Source organism: Sorex araneus, chromosome 5 (assembly GCF_027595985.1).
Source record: "Sorex araneus isolate mSorAra2 chromosome 5, mSorAra2.pri, whole genome shotgun sequence".
NCBI classification, from domain to species: Eukaryota; Metazoa; Chordata; class Mammalia; order Eulipotyphla; family Soricidae; genus Sorex; species Sorex araneus.
Window position 1 is genome coordinate 49,611,392 of NC_073306.1, and position 25,181 is coordinate 49,636,572.

The 25,181-nt window shown below is 42.7% G+C and overlaps 1 protein-coding gene across 1 annotated transcript; it reads right to left on the reverse strand.

Moving 5' to 3' along the window:
* Nucleotides 1-1,736: 1,736 nt before the first annotated feature.
* TMEM50A (transmembrane protein 50A) lies at nucleotides 1,737-23,512 on the reverse strand. The gene is made up of 7 exons (XM_004603456.3): nucleotides 23,365-23,512; nucleotides 21,189-21,293; nucleotides 19,390-19,502; nucleotides 15,726-15,793; nucleotides 11,023-11,115; nucleotides 9,241-9,301; nucleotides 1,737-2,141 (listed from the first exon to the last, which is right to left on the reverse strand). The coding sequence occupies exons 2-7, from the start codon at nucleotides 21,279-21,281 to the stop codon at nucleotides 2,096-2,098; spliced, it is 474 nt and encodes a 157-aa protein (XP_004603513.1). The 5' UTR covers nucleotides 21,282-21,293; nucleotides 23,365-23,512; the 3' UTR covers nucleotides 1,737-2,095.
* Between the last annotated feature and the right edge of the window lie 1,669 nt (nucleotides 23,513-25,181).

Genomic DNA, 25,181 nt, shown 5'->3' on the forward strand with positions numbered 1-25,181 from the left:
CAGAGAACCATAAGGGATGCCAGAGATCGAACCCAAGTTGGCTGCTTACAAGGCAAATGCCCTATCTGCTGTATTATGGCTGCAGCCCCTATGTAAGAAAGCATTTCAAGCTGCAGTTCTGAAGGGTGTATAACCCAGTTAGTTTCTTTTTAAAAAACAAACAAGCATCCAGGGGCCAAGGAGAGAGCCTAAGTGGTAGTGCACATGCCCAGCATGCTCAGGGCACTGAGTTCAACCTCCTGCACAGCATGGCCTCCTGAGCACCACTGGGTGTGCCCTAGTAGCCACAGAACACTACTGACTCTGTCAGGTCTATTCCACTGGATTGGGCATCACTGAGAACAGTCATGCCCCTTAGCCCACTTTGCCAAGATGGGAAGTTTGGGGAAAATAACAGCGTTCAAAAAGTAACCGACTATGAAAATTACCCACAGTTAATTTGAAACATATAGACCTATCTGGAGCTAGAAGGTTCAGTATAAAGACAAAACGAAGGGCCTGAGAGATAGTATAGTGGTCAGGGTGCTTGCCTTGCAAACGATTGGCCAAATTCAGTCGCTGGCACCCCACACTGTCCTTATAGCCCTACTAGGAGTGATCCCTGAGCACAGAGCCAGGAGTATGCCCTCAGCACCACTAGGTGTGGCCCAGTCACACTGGCTGTATAATTGGTGTTAGAACATTGTATACCTGAAATGTGTTATGAATAACTTTGTAAATCACTGTTTTAATAAACATGTTTTGTTTTTTTTTAAAAAAAGTGTCGCCTGAGTGAAATGTACTAGTGTCAAGTTTCTACCCTTGTCAGGGTCCCATAGGGCTTATGTGTCATGGATACCTGAGTTGTTACCCAACTCCCTGAACCAGTGTAGGAATGTGGTGGCTGGATCACAGAACCTCTGCCCTGTTCATTCACCCCTTGGAATAGCCCTCAAAAGCTGTCTACACTGGAATATCGATAGATCTTTGGGTAAAACCATACAAGCCAAATACAAAGTCTAGTCAAAGGGTTCTGGCCGCTTAACACTTTTTTATTTTAGGAGCTGGAGAGAAAGTACAGCGGGTAGGGCATTTGCCTTGCATGCGGCTGACCCAAGTTTGATTCCCAGCATCCCATATGGTCCCCCCAGCACCACCAGGAGTAATTCCTGAGTGCAGAGCCGAGAGTAACCCCTGAGCATCACTGGGTATGACCCAAGAAGCCAAAAAAAAAAAAAAAACCCAAAACAGAAAAAAAAAAAACAAGCAAACGATTTTTTAAATTTTAAACAACCTGATTATTTTATTTTCCTTCCCCTTCCCTTCGCTGTGGTGATGAGCAGGTTTATACACGTACCTGACTGTGAGGCTCACATGTTTACCTGTGGTGCTTGTTGGGGGTTACACGTTAGGCTGTGGTGCATGGACACTCAACCCCACCACTCACCAAGGGTTGAGCTTCCTTAGCTCACGCATGTTCTGGTGGCTGTAGTCGCCAGATGATGTGCACAACTAGGTCGCAGTCCTTTCTCTAAGGGGCTGCCGGAAATCACGTGCTGTGCAGGGGCTCACACACAGCAGAGCTGCCTGGATCCTGCTTGAGCCGCAGCACTGCGGACTGGCCTCAGGGCCCTACACTGGCAAGGCTGGCATCCTAAGACACTGAGCTACCTCCCACGTCCCTGAGGAGTTTTTAAAAACAAGAGAATGCTTATTTTTTTTATTTAGAACTTGACACAGAGGAAGCCACATTTAAATAAACATTAAATTTAGAGTTCTTTAATTGTAGTTCTGGACCTTGATTATGACAAGTATTCATATATAATACATCCATAATTTCCTTTTTTTTTTTACAAATTGTACCATGATAAAACTTTTAAAAATTATTCACGTGAAATATTTTCCTGTAACATTTTATAAGTTAGTCAAATGTATATCACAATAGACTTTTTGTTCTTTAAATAGGAGTTCTCATGATCTCAGTATCACACAAATTGGAGCTGAGACTGTACTCAGAAACAAGTTTAGAAAATGACATCACAAAAGATTGGGAGTGAGTAGTAAAAAAACAAACAAACCCATTTGGGACTGCTGTGGGGAAGGGAATCAGGTGTTTTCACTGCCATAAGTCTTCAGTGCGGCCAAACTTAAACACCAGTCCTCTGTGAATAAATTAAGAAAAATCACATCACTAGTTGAGTTTGGGAAAAGAAATAAGTGATATCTGGAAAATAGTGGAAAACTGCAAAGAAAAAATGATGACGTATATGAAAGCATACGTAATAAAGGGGAATAAATTCTTCTATTGGGCTTCACTGCACTATTTATATTTACACTGGATTCCCTACATCCTTAACGTGAGCAGTGAACACACACATCATTTTAAAAAAGTTAAGGAGGGAGTAGAAAGATAGGTCAGGATATGAGGCACTTGGTTTGTATGTGGTCACCCTGGTTTGATCCCAGCACCACATACGGTTCCCCAAACATTGACAGGGGTGAGCACAGGACCAGGAACAGACTCTGAGCACCACAGGGTGCGCACCAACACCCCCCAAAAATGAAAACAAAACAAAAATAAACAAAAAGTCAAGCAGGTTGAAGCGATGCCTCAACAGGTTGCAGTGTTATATTTTGGATGTAGGAGGTCCATGTTGGATTTCTGACACTGTATAGTCCCCTAAACAAAACTGGGAGAAAGGAGCTGGAGCAATAGCACAACGGGTAGGGCGTTTGTCTTGCACACAGCCGACTCGGGTTCGATTCCCAGAATCTCATTTGGTCCCCTGAGCACCACCAGGAGTGATTCCTGAGTGCATGAGCCAGGAGTAACCCCTGTGCATCGCTGGGTGTGACCCAAAAAGCAAAAAAAAAAAACCCAAAAAACCCACCAAAACTGGGACTAATACCCAAATTTGGAATCAGGAGTACTCCTGATCACTGGTTAATGTGGCCCCAATTTAAAAAAAAATTAAAGTTAACCAGTGTAAAGTGCATGACTATACAGTATGTAGTATATAACAATATCTTTTTTTTTTTTTTTCCAGAAGGGAGTAGCTGGGGGTGGGAGGGAACCTAGGCCACACCAGACAGTGTTTAGGTCTTAATCCTGATTCTGTGCTCAGAGATCACTTTTAGTGGGGCTCTGGGACCATATGTGGTGTCAGGGATCAAATTGGTTTGACTGAATGCAAAGCAAGCACCCTACCTGTTATACTATACTCTAGCACTGACAATGTCTAATCTGGTCAAATTCATGCAACAGCCCTTTGTTGTGGTCATGTTGTAGGTGCTGGAGGTTTGAGCTATAAAGACAAATGAAATATAGTCCTTGACTTCAATTGCACACATTCTTGAGGACACCATGTAGTAAATATTCATGAAGGAGAAAGTGTATCTGTACCAAATGTTAAAGAAGCAAAGAAACCAGAACTCACCCTGTCTTGCATGTGTTGGAAAAGGACATACAGAAATGATACTATTTGAAATGGGCTTTACAGAACAAGCAGGAATTTGAATGGAGGTTGGGAAGAATAAAAACTACTGGGCTAGGATGATAGTATAGCAGGTAGGGCACTTGCCTTGCAAGCAGCCAACTAGGGTTTGTTCTTCGACACCACACATGATCCCTCAAACCAGCCAGGAGTAATCCCTGAGTGCAGAGCCACGAGTAATTCCTGAGCACCATTAGATGAGTGTGTGTGGTGGGGGGCAGGGGGAAATACCTACTGAGATTACTAGGGAGGAACAGCAAACTAAAAGGCAAAGAGAAATAAAAGATTATAGACCTCGGGAGAGAGATGTATTAGGAATATGCCCTCACAGTCTAAGGTTTAGGTACGGAAGTATCTATGGTTGTTTTCAGCTTGAAGGACAAGTAGGTCATTATATGCATAAGGATTTATAAGCAGGTGTGTATGCGTATGTGTATATGTATACATATACACATATCTCTTGATTTATATATAAATAAATATATAGTATATTGATTATATATTTATATAATATATAAATACTTATATATTTATTTATAAATAAATAAATAAAAATATATTTATTTATATATGTAAATATATAAATCAAGAGATATAGTAACGCAGGGAAAGTTTCAGTCACACCTACCCAACAATGCTCAGGGGCTATTCCCGGCTCTGAGTAATGATCACTGGCAGTGCTTAACCATAAGTGGTGCTAGGGATTCAAATTGGGCATAGCTGAATGCATGGCAGTGCCTTAAACCCTTTATTACCTCTCTGGCCTGAAATTAAAGTTTTAAGAGATAAGCACAGGGACTAGAGGCCAATATTTGGTAAGTCAACCGATCACAAGTAAATACCATGGGCATGGGTGCCAAGACATAGGTGTCAGGCGCTAAGGTCTACAAAAAGGAGCAAGTGATAGTCCCAGGAACGCATGGAATGAGGCTATCAGAAACACATACTTATTTAAAAGGAATCTGTGACCCAAAAAGCAAAATAAATAAACAAATAAAGAAATAAAGAAATAAAGAAAAGAAAAGAAAGCTGCTCCATGGATAATTTCTGTGCAAGAGCCCAGGATCATCACATTTTTTTGTTTTTCAAGACAAAAATTCCACTTTTCTCTGTGTGTGTGTGTGTCTGTGTGTGTCTGTGTGTGTGTGTGTGAGAGAGAGAGAGAGAGAGAGACAGAGAGAGAGAGAGAGAGAGAGGGAGAGAGAGAGGTGGGGGGTCTGAGGGGATGGGGGAAATATGGATCTACTAAACAGTGTCCACTGAGCCTGGGAGCTTAATCATCAGGACAGTGGTTTAATGCAAAGGCCTGAGGATGTAAAGCGCCTGGGCCCTATGGTACTGGGGACCAGCCTCATGGTACTTGGGAGACTTTAGGACCAGGTCTCCAGGGATCCCATCTGTACAGTCATCCAGAGTGGAACATTTTTTCAATGAGAAATAAGAAGATTAGAAGTGTTTCAGAAGGAAAACTGGTACATGAAAACTTGGATCCAAGGGAGTATCCAAGTGAGAAATGCAAACTGCTCAGGGGGTAATAATGATGCAACAGAAACCTGGAGATGGGCAAAAAGAGAACAGATTTAAGAGAGAATCACTCAACAGGACTTAGGTGTGGGGGCGTGTGTGAGGGAAAAACTGAACACAGAACACAGATGTAGATATATATATATTTTTTGCTTTTTTTGGGGGGGGGGTCACACCCAGCGATGCTCAGGGGTCACTCCTGGCTTTGCACTCAGGAATTACTCCTGCGGTGCTTGGGGGACCATATGGGATGCCGGGGATCGAACCCGGGTCGGCCGCGTGCAAGGCAAATGCCCTACCCGCTGTGCTATCGCTCCAGCCCCAGATATAGATATTTCAATAGCATATGCTGACTTTCATTTTTCTTAAATCTGCCTTCTAATTACTGGTGTGTGCTCAAAGTTAAACCTGCAGTTGTAATGATCAATTTATTTTTTTGTGGAGTGGGGGGGCAGAGCAGAAAGTTTATTGGAAAATAGAAGGGAAAGGAAAGGAAACTCCTCCGCTGAGAAGGAATCTAGTATAGGACTAAGTTCTGTATCAAGTTAGAACAGGTTTCATCAAATTTTTTATAAAGGTAAACACTCGAGTGTTTTAGTTGAAAACAAGATTCCAAATAGATTTTCAGAACTCTTTGCTCAAAGTCTATTAATTTCTCTTAATAAAGGATTTCAATAACCTCTAAAGCTATATAATTTAAGGTTTGTTATTCCAGTTCCTATTAGACCTACTGCTGTTAAAAAGAAAGACAAAAACGGCTATCAGGGTCTCTACTCTGCAGATAGCCTAAGAGACATGGGAACCAAGAACACTGGCACCAGGAGCAGACGATAATCTGAAGAGCTTCCTGGGGAAAAGCCAGTTCCTCCTACACTGTCAGATGGGGATCTTTAATAGTGACATCTGTTTAATTTCTGAAATAGTATTTTCTAAGTTGTGGATAAGTATTATTCTTAATAAATTAGAACAGCAAGTAATCTGCTACAATTATTCTGACAATGGTAGCTAGCATTGAACTGAATTTGTTTGTTTACCTACTTTTGAAAAACCTATTTATTTTGGGGATCAGATCTACGATTCAGGACTGTCTTGGCATATATGGGTAGCAGCACCAGTTTGCTTAACTCTGAGTTTTCACCACCAGTCTTAGACTAAAAGGTATGATGACCCACAGAGGCTGTGTGTCTTGCCACATCTATGGTCCACTTTTCTTACTTCAAAAATGGTTTGAGTAATTGCAAAAAGTCCCGGTGATGGAACAGAGTAAGTATGAGTTACAACTGCTATTACTGAAAGGAAATTATTAGCATTTTTATGAGTGGTTCAGGCAGTTATGGGAATTCTACTTCCCTTTTGGGGGGGGGTAGATAGGAAAAGATAGGGAAGGAAGAGTACTAAGATAAACAGCAGGGTTTTAGATTTTTTTTTTTAAACCTTTTCCCAGTTAGGGACTTCTCTGAAACCCTAATGAAAACCACAGACTCTCTTCTCAGAAATATCTGGAAACATCTTGCATACAGGTATCTGGGAACTGAGAGTTACTCTGAGAACTGCTAGGTATAGCCCCAGGAGTTCTGATATGGAGAATAAAGAGAAGCCTTGTTGGGGGGCTAGTGGTAGGGGAAAGGGAAAGTATCCAGGAAAGAATGATTTGAGAGAATTACTGATAAAAACATTAAAGGGTTTGATTGGGGCTGGAGCAATAGCACAGCGGGTAGGGAGTTTGCCTTGCACGCAGCCGACCTGGGTTCAATTCCCAGCATCCCATATGCTCCCCCGAACACCGCCAGGAGTAATTCCTGAGTGCAAAGCCAGGAGTAACCCCTGTGCATTGCCAGGTGTGACCCAAAAAGCAAAAGGGTTTGATTGATCTAATTTGTTATCACATCCACTGGAAGGATAAAAATGTTATGACTTTCCTTTCACGCCTCAAATTGCATAAACAAATTCTTTTTTATCATTTTTTTTTTCTTGGTGAGAGGGCACACCCAGCAGTGCTCAGGGGTTACTACTGGTGATACATTCAGGAATATATTCATGGCGATGCTCAGGGAACCAAATGGAAATCAAATCCAGGTCGGCCACCTGCAAGGCAAGCACCCTACCTGCTATACGATTGCTCCAGCCTCTCACACGAACAAATTCTAATGACATCAATAACAGAATTATGGGCCAGGGACACAGCTCAACAGATCAGAGCTCATGCTTGGCCCCACATGTGATCTTGAGCACTGTATAATCCCCAGCTCCTTTGGAGCAAGCCCCAAACATTAAGCCCTGCTAGGTATGGCTCAAAACTCAAAAAGAAACCAAACCAAACAGCTGTAAAATGGTTGGGGATGTAGTTCAGCAGTAGAGCACTTGTCCTACAGGTGTAAGGCCCTGGGTTTGATCCTGGGAGAGGGACAGAGACACAGAAAGAGGGAGAGAGGAAGAGAGGGCATATGAAGAGGAAAAGTGAGAGGAAGGGGGAAAGGGAGTGAGAGGGAAGGGAGAGGGGGCTGGTTGGTCAGTGGGTGGGGGTAGAGGAAGTTAGGAAAACAGAAGAAGAGGAAGACAGAGAAAGAACTATTGTAGGAGCCTAGAAACCATGGGGGTTTTTTGTTTGTTGGTTTTGTCTTATTTTGGGGTTTTGTTTGCTTGTCTTAAACCAAGGATTAAATTTACAAGTTCCTACTAGCCCTGAGAGTTTTTTATGTCCCTGAGATATCATCTGGGCTCTTCACACAGGGAATCCCAAATAGCAGGGCTGCCATCAGAACTGTCTTGGTGTGTGTGCCCAGCACCAGGGATTGTCCTCTCAGCCAAGTGCTAGTCAGACAATTACTTTAAGCCACTGAGTTATCTTCTAGAACCCGAGTGGAGGGGGGGGGGCGGGGAGGCTAGGAATACTTAAGAAGTGGTTCTCAGCAGAATTTCATTAAAACTTCTGTTAAGCAACAGATTTAAAATGAACAGTCATCTATATTGCAAACCATAATGCCCAAAAATAGAGAGCATGGGGGAAATTGTCGGCCATAGAGGCAGGGGAGGGGTGGGATGGGGGGAGGGATACTGGGGACATTGGTGGTGGAAAATGTGCACTGGTGGAGGAATGGGTGTTTGATCATTGTATGATTGAAACTCAAACATGAAAGCTTTGTAACCGTATCTCATGTGATTCAATAAAAAAATAAATAAATAAATAAATAAATAAAAGGAACACTTTCGGGGGCTGGAGCAATAGCAGAGCGGGTAGGGCATTTGTCTTGCACTCGGCCGACCCGGGTTCGATTCCCAGCATCCCATATGGTCCCCTGAGCACCGTCAGGAGTAATTCCTGAGGGTAGAGCCAGGAGTAACCCCTGTGCATCACCGGGTGTGACCCAAAAAGCAAAAAAAAAAAAAAAAAAAAAAGGAACACTTTCGGTTCCTTTTATGTATTATGTATTATGTAACTACATCTACATGAATCACACTGTTCATTAAAGGGAAAGGGTGACAATTTGGAAAAAAGCAAACAATGTATGTCCAATTCTTAAGACTGAAATCAAATAAACCACTATTCAAAATATCTTGCTCATGCTGCCTTGCATGTGTCTAACCAAGATTCAATCTCTGGCAGCCCACACAGTCCCCTGAGCATTGCTAGAAATGACCCCTGAGTGCAGAGTCATGAGTAATCCTTGAGCACTGCTGGGTGTGACCCAAAAAACAAAACAAGAAAATATAATCTTTCTCAGGACCTCAGAGAGAGCAGAGAAGGTGCACATCTTTGTATATGGAGGGCCCTAGTTTGATGCCTGGTACCATAAGTTCCTCTAACACCATCAGGAGCGATCCCTGAGCACCACTGAATATGGCTCCAAACACCACATCCCAATTTTTTTTCCTCAGGCCAGAGATGTAGTTCAGCAGTAAAACATTAGCCTTGTATATGTGAGTCCTTAGGTTCCCAGCATCACACACACACACACACACACACACAAAAAAAAAAAACCTCTTTCTTTTTTTTTGTTTTGCTTTTTACTTTTTGGGTCACACCCCGAGTACAAGGCAAACGCCCTACCCACTGTGCTATCTCTCCAGCCCCCAAACCTCTTTCTTAATCATATTCTTCATATTTCATGATAATTGCAATAATATTGGGAAAGGCATTGGATAGGTATGTAAATTAAGCAATTAAATACAGTAAACGTCATAAAAGAAACTATTATATTTGAAAGATTTTTAAAAATAGGGTTAAGAATGTAAAACAACTTACCCAAAAAAGATGAAGGCATTTTGGAAAAATACAGCAATTCCAGGGTATACTGTGGCTTTTTCTGTAAGAATTACAAAATTTCTAAGTCTATAGAAAATTCAGAAAACACATGATTTCAACTGAAGAATCACATTTTACTCAAGGAAGAATTGAAATGAGTCAAGTCAGATCTGTTGGTGCTATTTTTGCAAATTGTACTTTTCCTACACTAAAAACACACAACTTGACATGGAAAATTAAGCAGGTTTTCATAATTTCTGTTGTTATAAAAAGCAAAAATTCAGCGAGGAATCTAAAACTAGATCTTTATCTGAGCTTGTATTAAACTGAACTTAATTAAGCAGATGATATTAAGTATAACTTGACTCTTTTTTTTTTTATCTAAAAGTGAATGATGTCAGGGGCAAGGGAGATACACAGGGGTGGGACCATGTTTTGATCCCCAGTACTACATGGCCCTCAGCAAGAGTGGGTGTGGCCCTGGAGGCCCCAGCATCGATGGGTGTGGCCCTGGGAGGCTCCTAACTACAGGGCCCAAGAGGGATCACACCTCAGGTCCTACATCCAACCATCTGGCCCGCTTGGTTGAATATAATTGAGTATGACCCCCAAATCCCTGAATACGGTTAAGGAGGAACAATGGCATATTATCAGGGAGATTTAGCTCAATAAACTTCATTTGCAGGATATTATGGTTTTGCACAAAAATCAACAAGCCAAAATTTGTCAAATAGCTACAGAACATGTATATTTTGTTTTTAAGGATTCTGGAAGTCAAAGAGAAGCAAGATTTGGAACTGTGATCTATTTATTCCCAGGCCTTACATTATAAGGGGAAATAAAAAACAGAAGAAATATTAAAAACAGTAAATAACAGCAAATAAACAAAATGTTCAAGAAGCATTGCCAGGGGCCAGAGTGACAGCACAGCGGGTAGGGTAGGGCGTTTGCCTTGCACACAAAAGAGGATGACCTGGCCTGGCTTCGATTTCCATCAGCCCATATGGTCCCCCGAGCACTGCCAGAAGTAATTCCTGAGTGCAGAGCCAGGAGTAACCCCTGAGCAATGCTGGGTGTGACCCAAAACGAAAAGAAAAAAAAGAAGCATTGCAAGACATAAATTCAATGCCTTTACTTGGTCCTGGTATATGAGAAAAGTTTTTTAATAAAGTAGCCAACAGGGGCCGGAGCGATAGCACAGCGGGTAGGGCGTTTGCCTTGCACGCGGCCGACCCGGGTTCAATCCCTGGCATCCCATATGGTCCCCCAAGCACCGCCAGGAGTAATTCCTGAGTGCAAAGCCAGGAGTAACCCCTGAGCATCGCTGGGTGTGACCCCCCAAAAATAGAAAAAAAATAATAATAAAGTAGCCAACATTCTGGGGCTGGAGCTATAATATAGCAGGTAGGGCGTTTGCCTTGCATGCAGCCAATCCAGGTTTGATCCCCGGCATCCCATATGGTCCCCCAAGCACTGCCTGGAGTAATTCCTGAGTGCAGAGCTGGGAGTAGCCCCTGAGCATTGCTGGGTGTGATCCAAAAAGCCAAAATAAAAATTTTAAAATAGCCAACGTTGGGCTGGAGAGACAGCTCAACAAGTTGAATGCTCTAGGCTGAGATTGGATTCCTCACACTGCATAGTCCCTCCAAGGAATCCCCAAGTACTGAGCCAGTAGCCCCCAAACACCATTAGGTATGACCCAAAAAACAAAATTAAAATAACCAACTGTAACAGAAAATTTCTGTATCCTATTGAAGTAAAAGGTAAATTGTTTTCTCTCACCTGTAGCAACATAACCTCCAAAAAGAATCCACATAGATGCAATCAGAGATCCAAAGGCCAACATGAAACCAATGAGTAGCCAAATGCGAGCACCTGAAAAGAACAACATTTTACTAGAATTTTTTCTCACATAGCAGTAGTCAATTAACTTTAAAAAAAAAAAAAAAGATTCAAAGAAAAATCCATGAAGCTGGAGAGTACAGCAGGTAGGGCTCTTGTCTTGCATGCGGCTGACCTGGGTTTGATCCCGAGTATCCCATATGGTCCCTTGAGTACCACCAGGAATAATTTCTAATTATCACCAGGTGTGGCCCAAAACATAAACAAAACAAAGAAAACAAAAAAATATCTAAACAGAAAAACACATGTACTTGCCAAAAAAGTCTAAAATAAAAGCAGTGGAAGAAGCTGCATGAAGTACCATCAATAAAGATGTTGGCCTTTTGCCTTTTGCTTATTGGCAGGTATGTATATTCATTAATAAGTGCCTATATATACTTTGCTCAATTATGTACACAATAACACACACATATTCTACTTAAGGGCTGGGGAAATGTCTTTGTCTTAAAAGACTGAAATACATGCTTTGCATGAAGGAGACCTGGGTTTGTTCCCCAGTACTTCATGGTCCCCTTAAAAACATCAGGGTGCAGCCTCTAAGCACTACCAGGTATGACCCTCCCCCCCCGCCCCCGCAAATATTGAACAACAACAAATCTCTACTCAATCTTCCTATAAAAACCTCCAGAGAGGTTTTATAGGGCCAGAGAGATAATACAGAGGATAAAATTCTTGCCTTGCACACAGTCAATCTGTGTTTGATTCCTGGCAGTCAGCCCATATGATCCCTGACCTCATCAAGAGCGATGCCTCACCTCAAGGGCTCCCAGACTGGCCTTCCCCTCCCTGCCCCTACAGGATCCTGGCTGTCACACACCCATGAACTGCCCCTGGGTGCCATTTAAGCACATTATGGCCATGATCCAGAGACTCACAAATAAATAAACCAAACAGCTTGCTGCAGAGATGCCTCTGGACCCTAATTATTTAAAAGTTTAGAATGCCAGGACAGCAAGCAATACAGGGGGCTGGAGTGATCGTACAGTGGGCAGGGCGTTTGCCTTGCACACGGCCGACCCAGGTTCGATTCCCCTCATTCCATATGGTTCCCCAAGCACTGCCAGGAGTAATTCCTCAGTGCAAAACCAGGAATAACCCCTGTGCATTGCCGGGTGTGACCCAAAAAAGAAAAAAAAAAGATGTGAGGGGAGACAGAGGACTACATATTCAAGAAAAACACAGGCTTCTCTAAGAGTGGAAATAGGCAAAGAAACATTGAGACAAGCAAGTGAGATACCTGTTCAAGGGAGAACAAGAGCTTAAAGACTCAGTAAACTCATGGTTTAAAATATTTGACTATTATACTTTAAGCCACATGTGTAGTGTTAACATTTATAGTTTCAATTCAGTCATCTCACCTCTTCACCACCAAAGCGTCCAAGACCTTTGACCATTGTCCCCATGTCACTGAAGTCCTAGAAGCTTTTTTTTTGTTCTTTTTGGGTCACACCCGGTGGTGCACAGGGGTTACTTCAGGGGACCATATGGGATGCTGGGAATCAAACCCAAGTCAGCTATATGTAAGGCAAATGCCCTACCCGCTATGCTATCACTTCAGCCCCTAGAAGCTTATTCTTGACTTTTTTTAAAAAAAATATATTGTGCTCCAAAGTTTAAAGCCAGTTCCCCAAATGAAGTTTAAAACCGTAACATTGTTATAGTTAATGAAAAATTTATATTTAGTATTATGTAAATTTAAATACGAACTATATTTCACTTTCACAGAAGTCAAGCAACAAAGCAAATTAAAATGACTATAGCTGGTGCTTAAGAAAGTGGCATTAGAATTCATGCAAAGACAATCAGTTTTAAATCACATTTCTATAATATTTATGAAGACCTGCTACAAAGAGAACCATTAGATTGTCTGAAATGAATTGAGATGGGCTTCTCTATGCAACTAGAACACATTTTCACAAAAAACACAACCTTGTTAAGCAGAGTAAGTAAAATTGTTATATATATAAATTTGACTTCATATCCCAAAACAAAGCCACAGTTCTGAAATAATAATCTCTTACTCATAGATGTGCTTTTAAAACAATTACAGTCTCGCATTTGGCTACAACATGAGTAGAACTGAAAGGTCCCATGTTAGGCATGTTAAGTCTAAAGGAGAAAGACAAATCCAATGATCTTAGTCACATGCTGCATGTAATCAAAAAAAGACAAGTGTTCTCAGAATCTGAACACAGAACTGAAAATAGCAAGCAGGGGATGGGAAAAAGGGTGGGTGGGAGGAAGAGGATGGAGAAGGAACCTAGGGACAATAGAGCAAGATGACTGGCACTTTGCTCCTAAGTGTGACACAGTGACATTATAAGCCTACACCATAAATATTAACACGAGTGTAAAAAACATGGTACTTTAAAAAAATTACAACTGGCTCTTAGCCCAAAGCTGTGCTACGAAATTTTATTTAGAGATGCGATGGCCATGTATGAGTCTGGTTCTAGCTATTACAACTTACTATCTACACCAACTGCTCAGATCTATGAATTCACTTAGCGTTTACAAGATTACCGTGTATCAGTGTTTCTCTATCTGTTTGACTTAATTTCTACAAAAAGAATGAACCAGAAGAGAGACTGAGGGCACAGACCAAAGCCTACTACTGCAATTTCTCATTCCATCTAAAAAAAAGTTGCTTGAAATTTTCCTATATCCAGGTTTATTTCTATGTGAATGTAATATTTGAAATTTGGAATTTAAATTTCTTAATAACCACCTGTCTAATCACTGAATAAACTGGACATTCTATACTATGCAGGTGTTAGAAAGGATGAAGTCATCAAATTTGCGTATAAATAGGTCAACATGGAAAGTATCATGTTAAGTGAGATGAGTCAGAAAAAGAGGGGCTAGGGCTGGAGCGATAGTACAGCAGGTAGGACATTTTGCCTTGCATGCGGCCAACCCGGGTTCAATTCCCAGCATCCCCTATGGTCCCCTGAGCACCGCCAGGAGTAATTCCTGAATGCAGAGCCAGGAGTAACCCCTGTGCATCACCAGGTGTGATGCAAAAAAAAAAAGAAAGAGGGGCAGACATAGAAAGACTGCATTTATTTGTGGAATATAAAGTAACAGAATGGGAGACTAACACCCAAGAATAGTAAAGATAAGTACCAGGAGGTTTGATCCACAGCTTGGAAGCTGGTCTCACATGCTGGGGGAAAAGGCAGCTCAGATAGAGAAGGGAAGATAAGTAAAGGGTGTTTGGAGGGCCTGCTTGGTATGGGAGATGCGTGTCAAAAGTAGACTATAGACAGAACACGATAGTCATTCAATACTTGCATTGCAGACCACAACACCCTAAAGGAGAAAGAGAGTAAAAGGGAATGCCCCTGCCACAGAGGCAGAGGGCAGCGGAGGGTGGGGGGGTGGGAGGGACACTGGGAACATTGGTGGCGAATGGGCACTGGTGGAGGGATGGGTACTCAATCATTGTATGACTGAAACGTAAGCACGAAAGTTTGTAAGTCTAACTGCACCTCATGGTGATTCATTAAAAAACAAAAAATTAAACAAACAAAAAAACTCTGGACATTCTATAAAAACATGCCACTTATATCCTTCCTGTATCCTATCTACACTCTGGAACATGGCCGCGGAGTCAAGGGGACACATGTGCCTCAGGTAAGAAGGGCTAGGGCCAGCAGGGAACATAGCTTGTGACATAGCACATGCCTTGCCTGCAGGAAGCTCTGGATTCCATACTCAGCTGGGAAAAAAAGTTAATACAAGAAGAACCTTGGCTAAGGTTGGATACTACATGCAAAACATGGTCCAATGCCCAGCACCAGGGAATAAGGGTGTGGACTAACCCAAGTACCAAAGTTCTATTATTCACTTCAGTTGAGTAAGATGAAAATAGTTCTGGGTGTGGATGCACAGCAGTGCAAATGAACTTAACACGAAAGACTGTAATCTTAGAAATGGATAGGATGCTGGGGATCCTGGAAGGGGCTGGGCGGGTCAAAGCAAACATCACTCCTCCTGGACTGTCTCCAGCCCCATGAGCACATGCTTTTGGGGGGGCCACCCTAGCAGTGTTCACAGGCTGCTTTCTCGCTCTGCACTCAGGAATCACTTCTGGTAGGCTAGGGAGACCGTATGGAGTGCCGGGGATCAAACCCAGAAGGCCACATGCAAGGCAGGTGCCCTACCTGCTGTACTATCACTCCGCTTGGGTCGCCTGCTTTTCATGGAGTTGGCCTGTGTTACAACCCTGGCACCATATAGTTCACCAAGCACTGCCTAAAGGAATCCCACGCACAGAACCAGGAACAGAGCCAAAACAAAATAAATAAATTTATATAGTACAGCTTAAGATACTATAAATTCTGTCTTGTACCATCATTTTATATTATTCACTGTATACTATACATAATTATACCTACATCATATTACATTGGATTATATACTCAACTTGTATATTTTATACTACACAAGCAACATTTATGCATCTAATTTCTACTTAAGATATACTTCCATCTCACTCATGATATGAAGGAATTGAGAATGGTCCTTTTATGTAAAATTCTCATTGTAAGTATACTAAGATGTTATTTGTAGCTATTTACCTGTTTGACCCAGGCAACCTTCACTGTAACTATCACCTCGGACTTGTCCATTCGATACTGCATTAATCCTGTGTGAATAAACAAAATAGAAATCAAGGTATCTCTAATTCCAAGAGGGAACTTACTGTAACATAAAATTAACAGATATAAAGAGCTAGAGTTCCTCAAATTAAAGGTTGTTTTTTTTTTTTGCTTTTTTTTGGGGGGTGGGGGTCACACCCAGTGATGCTCAGGAGTTACTCCTGGCTCTGCACTCAGGAATTACTCCTGACCGTGCTCGGGTGACCATATGGGATCGGTCAGCCGAGTGCAAGGCAAAGGCCCTACCCGCTGTGCTATTGCTCTAGCCCCTCAAATTAAAGGTTTTGACTAATGGGTTCAGTTGACCTTAAGCAAGTCACTCCAACCACTGGCACATGGAATATGGTCAGTCTGCAGATAGAGAAAGATTGAAAAGCACTGGTCTGGGACAGAGAGAGCACACCAAGAAGGGGGTTTGCCTGGCACAGAGCCAACCCAGGTTCAATCCCTGGCATCACCTACAGTCCTCTGAGTATTACCAGGAGTGATCCCTGAGCATAGAGACTGGAATAAGTCCCCAGCACAGTTGGGTATCCCCCTCAAACACACACACACCAACCAATACACTGCTCTAAAGCAGTGATTATAGGTTAGTTAATATAAATGTCAGCAGAGGTGCAGAATCAGCATCCCCTTGATCTCATCAGATAAATTATCTGCAACTAATTTATCTACAAAATTTACTAAAGCAGAAACTCTGAGTATGGGACCCAGCAACTTGAATTTTAACAAATCCTTCAGGTGATTGATCCTTGCTAAAATTTTGAGAGTGAAATTCACAAAACTATACTTTGGTAAGATGGAACAATCTTCAACTTGGTTCTATATAATTTTCTTCGGTTTCTGGGCCACAGTGAGCTGTGCTCGGGACTCAGGCTTATTCTTTTTTTTTTTCTTTTTTTTTCTTTTTGGGTCACACCTGGCGATGCACAGGGGTTACTCCTAGCTCTGCATTCAGGAATTACTCCTGGCGGTGCTCAGGGGACCATATGGGATGCTGGGAATTGAACCTGGGTCAGCCTGGGTTGGCCGCGTGCAAGGCAAGCGCCCTACCCGCTGTGCTATTGCTCCAGCCCCTCAGGCTTATTCTTTTTTATTTATTTTTGGGCTATACTCAGCAATGGGGCTGGATCGATAGCACAGCGGGTAGGGCATTTGCCTTGCATGTGGCCGACCCGGGTCTGATTCCTTTGCCCCTCTCGGAGAGTCTGGCAAGCTACCCGTAGCATATTCGATATGCCAAAAACAGTAACAACAAATCTCATAATGAAGACTTTACTGGAGCCCAGTCGAACAAATCGATGAGCAAAGGGATGATAGTGACAGTGACCCAGCGATACTCGAGAGTTACTCCTGGCTCTGCACTCAGAAATGACTCCTGGCAATGCTCAGGGTAACACATGAGATGCTGAGGACTGACATGAAAGCATCTGCTGTACTATCTCTCCGACCCTGGGCTTTATTTTTTTAAGTATTTAAAGTATCATTCACTTTAGGAAATAACTTATCTGTTTTAAAGCCTGGTGGGCCAGGAGCCAGTTGTTAGGAACTTATCTCCCTTGCTGAGAGGCACAGGAAACTCATTAACAGGAAAATGTCTCCTTATCCTTCAGCCACCTTCTCTCTGCCTTCCCTTTCTCCTTTAGCAGCAACTCAGATACAAGCACTCCACTGACCTATCAAAACTCACAAGGCAAGTGCCCTACCCACTGTACTATCACTCTTTATCCTTCCCAGCTATCCTATCTCTGGCCCCGAGTGCTCCTTTTTCACACCTCAGATATATTCAACAAATAACCAGGCATGGCAATGGTTGATAAAGAAAGCTGGCCCTAGACAACTCAGAAGTACTTCAAATTGACTTTGGGATGCATATTTAATAATAATTTTGTAATAATGAACAATATCTGGAAAAACAATTATATTTTGATCAATAGTAATGTTTTGCTATGTACTATTGAAGATCCAAGTAAGATATTGTTTGGGGGTCTGGGAATGCAGCTCAGTGATAGAGGAATGAGGCTGTGACTTCAATTCCTGGTATCACCCACATCACTGAGCACAATCCCAGGGATACCTCTGATGTAACCCTGGTGCTACAATTATGGGATCTCCAGCTCACTGCAACCAAGTATTCGACTCCCAGACATTGCAGCAACCAAAGGGAAGGGAGAGGCGGTAGGACACGCTGATTAAGACACAGTTCTTGCACGATGCCAATCTCAGTCTGATTGGCATTACATGGTTCCTTCAGCCTAGTCAAGGAAGCATCATTAGGAGAAGCCCTGGAGGCCTTAGCCCCACCAAGTGGGGCCCGAAAGGTCCTAGAGCCACAACAGCGATGGAATCCCTTAACCACAGGGCTTGAGCAATGCATCCTTGGACACCTGCACTGGCCCAGCTAAGAAATTCAGGGAGGCAGCCCACGTCTCCTGAGCACTACTTGGGAGACACCTGCTCCCCACAGAAAAGCCTTAAAAATACGGTTTTGTAGGGTTTATCTATTTCATACAAATTTTAAGATATATTAGAACTGAATTATTCGTAATATTTTAAAATTTTACATACCTACAAAAATGGCATAAAAATTACTTTATCAATTTTAAAAAAGTAATAAGGAGCCAGATTACAGTGTTATGGTACTTGCTCTGCACCTTAATCCCAGCACTAAATGGTCCTGTGAGCACTGTTATGGGCAAACCTTGAGCACAGAACTAGATGAGCATAGACCAAAAACACTCCTGAAGGGGCCAGAGCAGTAATACAGCGGTAGGGCTCTTGTTCTGCACATGGGTAACCTGGTTTTGATCCCCGGCACCCCATAAGGTCCCCTCATCCCTCCAGGAGTGATCCTGAGCACAGAGCTAGAGTAAGCCCTGAGCACTGTGGGGCATGACCCAAAAACAAACAATAGAGTAACTTAATAAATATTTGTTGGATAAAATAAACAGAAATACATGGTTCCTGACTTAAACATCAATAGTACAGAACTAAAAGGAGAAAAACATTGACAGAATAGAAGAATAGTCAGAGAGAAGCTGGGAGATAAAACTGAATGAGAAAGATGGGTGAAGAAAGAGGACTTTAACTTTTCTTTTTATAAGTTCATTTCTATTATTTGACTTAACTCATGTCCATTATATAAATTTAGCAGCATTTGAAAATTTTAAATCTGACCCAAAATAAATAAAAGGGGCTAGAGTGATAGAACAGAGGGTAGGACGCTTGCCTTGCACAGGGCTGAGCTGGGTTTGATCTTCGGCATCTCATATAGTTCCCCAAGCACCACCAGGAGTAATTCTAGAGAGCAGAGCCAGGAGTAACCTTTGAACATCACTGGGTGTGACCCCAAAAATAAAATAATTTTTAATCTACTCAACTCTAATCTACAAACCTCTCTTATTTGGGGCTTGAAAAATAGCTCAGTGAGTTGAGAACATGTTTTGCAAGACACTCAGATTATATCTCAGGACGACACGGCTCCTGAGCACTGCTGACTATGATCCCAAGATTAAAAAAAAAAAAAAAACACAAAATTTTATTTTGTGACAATCCACGTAATTAGTATCACGATGGCACTTACATTAGAAAGGCTATGGTTGCTATGACACCACAAGTATGATATGAGTGGTTGAACTCCTCCATAGTGGGATAAATGACAGCTGCATCTATGATAATCCACCAGCCTGTAAAAAACTAAGAACAAAAACAAAAAGATGATACTAATGAGAAATTGCAACAGCTTCATACTTTACTGGCTAAAAAAGAAAGCAAGCTATGAGAAAGAATCCCTTCTAATGATTTTCAATTTTTCTTAAATGTTACAGCAAGAAATGCAATAGTTTATTTGCACATGATTTAATATTGGCTACCCTTAAAGTCTGAGAGCAATTGATAATTTGTGGTGGTGGATTAGGAGAGGCACACCTGATGATGCTCAGAGTTACTCTTGGCTCTGCGTTCAGGAATTACTCCTGGGGGTGCTTGGGGGACCATATGGGATGGTGGGGATTGAACCTGGGTTGGCTACGTGCAAGGCAAGCACCTTACCAGCTGTACTATCACTCCAGCCCCAGCAGTTGATAATTACTTATAGGAACTTCTTTTCTAAGTCTTATCATTATTTTAAATTGTCATAAAAATTACGTCTATTTTGTGTGGGGGGGGAGAGGGTTGGGGGCACACCCACAGTGCTCAGGGATCATTCCTGGAGGTGTTCCGAGGACCACATGTGTTACAAAGGATTGAATCAGGGTCAGACACATGCAAGGCCAGCACCTTAACACCATCACTATCTCTCTGGCCCTAAAGTCTGTAATCTTATCTTGTAAACTACACATAAGTTACAATAGCTCACTGCAGATAAAAGGAAAAAAGTGACTCAGATTCCAAGTGACAAGAATGGCCTGCCACTGATATATAAGTCTTCAGAAGCATATTAATATAAACAAAATACATATATGGGGAAAATTATTAAAAGAATTTTAGCTATTCTCTTGGTATTGTAAAATAATGGCTCCATGGCTCTGTTTTCCCTTTTGCTAAATTTTAAGTGGCTTCAGGTGTGATGCTAAGTTCAACACCAAATAATAATTTTTACTATAAATAGGTTCTAATTAATATATTTTAATAGTTTTGCTATTTATTTATTTTTTAAGTAAGATTGTGAGGGGCCAGAGAGCTTTACAGTGGGCAGGGCTCTTACCTTGCACGTGGCTAACCCAGGTTCCAACCCTGGCACCACGTATGGTCCCCTCAGCACAGCCAGGAGTGAGCCCTGAGCACAGCTGGGTGTGGCCCCAAAACAAACAAACAAAAAAGATGAGAAAAAAATTAATTCTGGATCATGGAAGGACAGAAAAAAAATCTTTCTTGGCTAGTTTCAATCTGTTGAATAGCTCCTGGTACTTAATGTACTGAGAGTATGATAAGCCTATATGTAGGTAGATAATTAAGTGTACAAAATATATTGCTATATGCCATTTTCACTATGAAGTAAGGAAAATAATCATTATTTCAACTGCTAAAATAGAATAACTCAACCTCCTCATAAATGTTAATGTTAAAATTAAGTGGTAAAAGATAAAACAGCTCTGTCACAGAGGCGGGGTGGGGTGGGGGTGGTGGGAGGGATACTGGGATCATTGGTGGTGGAGAATGCGCACTGGTGGAGGGACGGGTACTCGATCATTGCATGACTGAAACGCAAGCACGAAAGTTTGTAAGTCTGTAACTGTACTCCACGGTGATTCACTAATAAATTTTTTTTTAAAAAAAGGATAAAACAAACAGTGCCTACTTTAATATATTATAAAAAATTCAATACACAAAATTATTACAAACACACCAAAATAATAAAGGCCCAAATTATCAAAGACTTACTAGAACACCAGCAGCAATTGAAGCAATTGTATTTCGTTTTTCCCCCCAATCAATGCATTCTGAGCATCTTAAGCCTTCTAGAAATCCGGACATTTTCCCAGGTCACTTAAAAACAAACAAAACAAAACCCAACTAAATAAAGTACTTGCATTAATTTGCTTCAGAATCTGACATATTCCTAGAAAACAACAGTTAACATGATTTAATAAAAGAAAAAAGAGGCTTTTGGGGGGGCTACTTACGCCTTTCAAAACATCTTAGTGTTCCATGAATTTATGTTATAACTTTGGTAATAAAATGTGATTCTCATATATAATCAGGGTTTATATATATCAATATCAGGTGATATATAAATATATAGCAACATCAGGGGGGTATTTTTGTTTTTAAATGTACAAGTACTGGTATTTATTCATGGGCAGCAACATCAGGTTTTACATATATCAGGGTTTATATATATTATATATGTGACATATATAATATATATATTAGGGTTTACTCCTGACTGCATTCAGGGGTCACTCCTGGCAGGGCTTGAGGGAACCATATACGGTGCTAGGGATTAAGCCGGGTTGGCCGCATGCAAGCCAAGCAACCCTACCTACTGTACTACTGCTCCAGCCCCACTTTTCTTTTTAATTTAAAAGATGGTTTTCATTCAAAAAACACTTTTGACTGAGTAAAAATTAAAGTTTGAAGATGGTTTTGGTATAAGTGATTTGAACAAAAGGGAACCAAAAAACCTAATGTTTACTGTCCCCCTGAACATCTTATTCAAGTGATTCTTTTAATAAGTTTAGTGAATTTTCATTCTCATTCTAAATTATTATGACTTTGACATTTACTTTACTGCTGAAGAGTACTAATAGTGAATATTATGGCTTTGAGTTACAGCATGGACTCAGATGAAAAGTATTTCTTGCACAAATTTATAATTTTATTATAGAATTTGTGTTTCTTCACATTAAACACTGCATTGAACTTCTGATCACTTCGTTTTTCCCTTTTCCCTTTACGGTGCTTATATGGAAAGAATATCCATTTCATTTTAATATATTTGATTTTAATGTTTCCTAGTTCAAAAAATAATTGAATACTAATTCAGACCAAAAAAATCTAATTCATTGTTAAATGACATCAAGCCAAAATTGTTTTAACGCATTATGTAAATTCTTAAGTCAAACAGATGTAGTAGATGTGGTATATTATTTCTAACGCAGAATATGAAATCAGAGAGTATGAGCCTGAGTTACATATAACCTGCTAATAATGGAGAAGCCCAGACTCCTGAAACGAATCAGAGCCTATCCATAACGCTGCTTTGTAGCCAGTAATCACAGTTGTTCAAGGAAATCCCAAAAGAGAGCAACCAATCCAACAGTAACTTCCCTTTCATAAATGAAGCATTTGGGGCTGGAGCGATAGTATAGTAGGTGGGGCGCCTGTCTTGCCGCAGCTGACCCAGGTTCAATCCCCAGCACCCCAGGTTCCATCCTAGCCTGCCTGGAGTGATCCCAGAGCACTGAGCCAGGAGGGAAACCCTGAACCCTGCTGGGTGTGGCTCCAAAACCAAAGACCAAAGCAAACGGGAAACATTAAAACTGTGATTATCACCAGTGTCAATAAGCTTAAATTGTTAGGACAAGTTCAATTTTGAAAACCCATTCTTAATTCTTCTGGAGGAATAGCAATCAAGTACGTGCTTAATTTGTTTCGTCCCAATGACGTCTCCCGAATCTTTTCCCCCCCTTTCTTTCTTTTCTGGTTTGTTACTGACACACTCACCCTCCAACTCCACCTCGAGACCCGGGGAATTCAGGGGTGCAGAATGGGCTGTGACTCGGAAGATCTGCCACCTCCCTGGCCGTGAGAACCAGTCGAGCTACCCTCCTACCACCGCTCCGAAGTGTGGGTGCTTGGGGACCCAGTGACTTTCCGGGGAGGGGCGCGGTCCGGCAGCTCGGCCGGCCGAGTCCAGACGCCGTGGCTCTCCCGCCGTGGCCAGACACGGAAGGAAATGACCGGAAGGGCTGAGCCCGACTCAGCAGCTTCCCGGGGATGGATGCACCCACCCAGTGAGTAGCATCAGCCCAGCCAGACAGCTCCGGCTCGGAGCCCCGTGCGCCCCGAGGCCGCCTCCTCCCGTCCCCGAGCCCCTCTCCCGCCTGGCTCTTACGTCCAATGCCGCCCTCGCGCTCAGTCAGGAGCCCCGGAGTCGCGCCGCGCGGGGACGCCTCTCTCTCCCACTTTCCGCCCAGGAAACAAAACAGCCACAGGCCGCTGGGTACCCGGATGGAGCAGCACCGGCTCCGGAGCTGGGTCGCGCATGCGGAGACAGAGGAGAAGGGCGGGGCTCGGGGCGGGGAGGGAGAGCAGAGGGCGGGCCCGGGGCGGGCCGGCGGGTGCGTACCCACCGCCCCAGAGCCCTCCTCTCGGCGCCGCCCTTCTGCGCCCGCCCCGAGCGCTCTCTGCAGACGTCCCAAGTGGTAGCCGAGAACGCTTGTAAGGGGTAGACGTGCACCCTCCCATTCCCAAATAAAGGGTAGATGTGAGCAGTCCTCGTTTTCCCGGATCTTTCCAAAGGAGGGCGTCTGTTGCGCCTGTCTGAATCCTAAGTGTAAGTTTTCGACCACTGGGCTCTGTTCAGAAGTTATCTCGGGCATGGTTTGCGGGAAGAGTCTCCCGCGGTGCAAAAGACGATGCGCGGGGCCGGAGCGATAGCACAGCGGGTAGGGCGTTTGCCTTGCACGCGGCCGACCCAGGTTCAATCCCCGGCATCCCATATGGTCCCCCAAGCACTGCCAGGAGTAATTCCTGAGTTGAGAGCCAGGAGTAACCCCTGAGCATCGCTGGGTGTGACCCAAAAAGCAAAAAAAAAAAAAAAAAAAGACGATGCGCGCCTTGCGACCCCGCTGCTTACACTGCACTTTGCAGAGCTTGATCTGTACCCTTCTGTCTCCTTCTTATCTAGTTAGCTGCTACCCCACCCTTTGAGGTCCTAGTTGCGACGACCCGTTTGTTTTTAGGTCCGGAAAGATGGTGCTGTGCGATAAGATGCTTGACTTGTTTGTTGCTGACCTCGGTTCGATTCTCCAGCACCGCCAGGAGTGACCCCGAAACACACCCAGAAGTAAACCGCTACCCAGTCCTTACCAGTACCCTCTGAGCCTTCTACACATTCCTTACCAGGACCCTTCAGCCATTTGTGCTTACCAAAACTATATCCAGAATTTGCCGAATATCCCCTCTCCTTCCTGGGAAAATTAGCCGGGTTGAGAATCACTATTTAGGGGATACCTCGAAGCAGCACTACTCCACCTATCTGAATGTCTCGTAGCTGAGTTCACCTGCTCTCCCAGATGCTACAGGTCTTGTTACAACTCTCCAGCTGGTCTCTTAGGAGTCAGAGCCTTGGGGAGAAGGGATGTCTCCTTCCTGATGGTGCATTGCACCACAAGAAGACAGGCGCTATTCAGTCCTGCTGCTGATCCCGCAGCATTTCCTGCTGTCGGTGAACGTGGCTACAGAGGGTTGTGATCATACGAGTGACTGCGTCGTAACTTTGAGCCTGTGTGCAGGTGTGCAGAAAGGGTGCAGCAGTTAGGAAGAGGTTAGGAGTTAGGAGAGCTAGGAAGAGACCATGAGGCAGAACCCCACCTGTTTTAAATTTAAAAGGTGGTTACTGTCACTTGTGGTTAAGACGGATGCTCAGGTTTATTGTGTTTGCCTTACATGTGGCTGACCCCAGTTTGAATCCCCACACCAGCATAAAACTGGGAGTAATCCTGGGGTATAGAGCCAGAAGTAAGCTCTGAATACTGCTGAGTGAGCTCGTTTAATTTCTTTGATTTCCTTTTGAAGTATTAAATCTTCATAATTTTGGCTGGGGATGAATTAGCTGGTCAGTAGACAAAACTATAGCATGCAAGCCATAGCCTTTAAAAAAATTGTTCATCATTCTTAACCTTCAGGATTAGAGATTAATTATGACTG

Coding starts and splice junctions, on each gene's coding strand:
- TMEM50A (XM_004603456.3), bottom strand. CDS start 21,281: ATGTCCGGATTTCTAGAAGGCTTAAGATGCTCAGAATGCATTGATTGG. Junction 15,794..19,389: donor GCAACCATAGCCTTTCTAAT/GTAAGTGCCATC, acceptor TTATTCACACAG/GATTAATGCAGTATCGAATG. Junction 11,116..15,725: donor AGGTTGCCTGGGTCAAACAG/GTAAATAGCTAC, acceptor TGTTCTTTTCAG/GTGCTCGCATTTGGCTACTC.